The following is a 2,936-nucleotide window of genomic DNA, read 5'->3' as shown; positions in this document are numbered from 1 at the left end:
GATGAGTTAAATTCTCTTCCCATTAACAAGCTTCTAGGATAGATATTTTTTCCTTTCAGAAATTCTAGAACTATCAAAAATCTACGCAGAATAATTTTAATTTTGTTTTTAAACATTACACTTTTTCGACTTGAGAATTTGTTTTACGGCGTAATTTTACAACACTTTTTTCCTTTCAAGAACTCTAAAACCAAGGCCTATCTAATAAGGCAGAAGTGACAACTAGCTAGAGCTCTCTTGTAGCTAGTTATAATTAGGGGATTCACAAGACGTGTTAACCGTCGTAAAATCTTAAGCTTAACACTTGTTTATGTAAAATAGCGGTTAAAATGGTTGGGGGGTTGGCTAATTATATATTCTTTATCAGTTTAAAAGAATTTCGGTTTAGTTAGAAATCCCCTAAAACCATTTTAATTAAAAAAGATGTTAACCTTAAGATTTTACGACGGTTAACACGTCTTGTGAATCCCCTAAATGTCAAAAAACTTTAAACAAACAATTTAACCTTTTGAGGTGTGAGAGCTATGTTTGCTACAAATTAGTATCAGTTGAAACGCATCAGCATAAATACATACATACACATGTACTTATACTAATTTTCAGAATTACTTCAATACAAATAATAAATTATGTTGCTGGCAAACGTCAAACTGCCCCTCAATGATTTTACCTTGCAATGCTTTTATCATCATTAAAAACATTCCTTGTTTATCAACATACTTTTTCAATTTTCTTTTGGTTTTACTTCACTCAGTACTGAGGTATTTACTTTATTCAAATATTAACGAATTGATAATATTTTTTATTGAAATACTTTGTATGGATAGAGGTTTATAACTAATGGTTTATATACACATATATGTATACATACATCCGCATATATCGTAGTGCTGAATAATAAATTCCATTAAAAATATTACATACTTATAAACCTTAGTCGGCCTGTTACTGTACATTTATACATACATATGTATGTTTATATAAACAATAATTGCTCGTTTAAGGTAAGTAATAAGATTACACTCGACTGAACTCACTTTTTTTTATTAACTCACTTTTGTTAATTAAAAGGGCGCACGTGTTGCCTTCTTTGCAGTTAAAAAAAATTATTATTCAACTAGCCGGCCTATCATGCGCGAGCCTTTGCCATGCGCTGGATGTGTAGATATTAAATGAAGTGCGATTGACAACTAAACAGGTTGCAACCCTACTAAAATATAATATATACATAATTGCGCATCTGGAGGCCAAAACCTTTCATTTGACACCTATTTTCTTGTAATCTAACGAACATCCACACTATTTTATTTTTAGCACAGCTTGCGACCCCCTTCGAAAAATAAAACCTTACTGCAAATTGGAAGGTCAAGTCTTTTCCTTTGACACCTCATTTTTTTTTAAATTGAATGAACTGTGCAAATCTAATGCCATTAACCAAAAATGCCCTCGCGTATTATAAATACATAATTTTTAAATAGGTGGCAACCCCACTCAAACGAAAAATAAAAACTTATTGCTCATGCAGGGACCATATTCTTTCACTTGGGGTCTCAGTTGTTAGTTCAACAAACGGTGAAGATCTTATAATTTTAAAAAAGTGGCAACCCTAGTCAATAATACATTATTTAACATCCAAAAGCCGATCCCTTTTATTTGACACCTCATTTCTTGCAATCCAACGAACAGTGCAGATCTAAAATTGTTTTTAGACATATATAGGAATTTAAAGTACTAAAGATAATATTCCTATCGATACACCGTTCAGTAGTTTTTGAGATTAGCGTGGTCAAAATATCTCGACTTTCCTTTATACTATGTATAGAAGATAGTAATTTTTAAATAGGTGGCAAGCTTTTGTACACGAGAAGGCCAGACCCTTTCATTTGGTGTCTCATTTTGTAATCCTACGAACGGCAAAAATCGTTTAACTTTTTAATAGGTGGCAACCCTACTAACCCTAGAAAATAATACATTATTGCACATGTAGAGGCTAAGTCTTTTCGTTTGACAGTTACGGTACAGAACTGATGTCTACGCTTATTAAGATTGAATATAGTAATTTTATTAACAGGTGGCAACCGTATAAAAAAAAAAAAGTAGTGCTTTTCTAGAGGTCAATCCCTTTCATTTGACACCTCATCTTTTGTAATCCAACGAACGGTGCGGATCTTATAGTTTTTTAGACAGGTGGCACCCCTATTAAAATTCTAAGCAAAAAAGGTCACTCTCCTGTCGGTACATAGTAGTATATTAGAGAAAATCTCGTCAAAAACCGTTCAGTAGTTTTCGAGATTACCGCGTACAAAGAATTTCGACTTTATATTATGTATAGATATGTAAATAGTCTATCAGTTGTTCCAAACAATGTACATATTGATATAAAAAGAGACAGAACAGTATTTGTCTGTACTATTAATTCATATACAAATGTGTGATAAAAAGTCAATTTTGAAAAATTTTGAGTTGTGACACTTTTGTATTTAGTGTGACATACTCATACACACATACATATATAAATATATTTGTTTACCTTTCGTTGGCGCATCAACTTTACTACTTCGACCAGTGGAAGTGTCACCAGTTGATTCCGAATCGGTGGTATAGTGGATGGACCTTTTCGCGGCAGTAGAAAATTTAGTAGGGGATACACTATCGCATAGATGATTTTAGCTATAAATTGCAACAACCGCACTAGTAATTCCATTTTAATCGGAAATAGAACAAATTCAAATATAATCAAAGCACAAGGTCGTTCGGCTAATTAAAACAAATAAATAAAATAAAATAACGACAAGAAATATGAATGCTGTTGATCTTTATTTAGAAGAATAACGAATAAATTGGAAAATTCCTTACGTAGCCGGGCACACGACCGCTATGAGTGAGTGAGCGTAGCGTACTGACCGCTATTCGGCTGTTGGAATTAGCATTTGGAG

The 2,936-nt window shown here is 32.7% G+C and overlaps 1 protein-coding gene across 1 annotated transcript in view; it reads right to left on the bottom strand.

Moving 5' to 3' along the window:
* The window catches only part of LOC118738491 (fatty-acid amide hydrolase 2-B-like), a gene marked incomplete in the record, with an annotated part of 8,798 nt that extends 5,862 nt beyond the window's left edge, over positions 1 to 2,936 (bottom strand). Inside the window, 2 exon segments of the mRNA XM_036469425.1 lie at positions 2,531 to 2,757; positions 2,857 to 2,936. Coding sequence (XP_036325318.1) covers positions 2,531 to 2,704 — 174 coding nt within the window.

This window comes from Rhagoletis pomonella, unplaced genomic scaffold (genome assembly GCF_013731165.1).
Source record: "Rhagoletis pomonella isolate Grant_MI unplaced genomic scaffold, Rhpom_1.0 Rhpom_scaffold_00004, whole genome shotgun sequence".
Lineage (NCBI taxonomy): Eukaryota > Metazoa > Arthropoda > Insecta > Diptera > Tephritidae > Rhagoletis > Rhagoletis pomonella.
The sequence above is the reverse complement of the archived record's forward strand: the minus strand, read 5'-3'. Positions and strand labels throughout refer to the sequence as shown.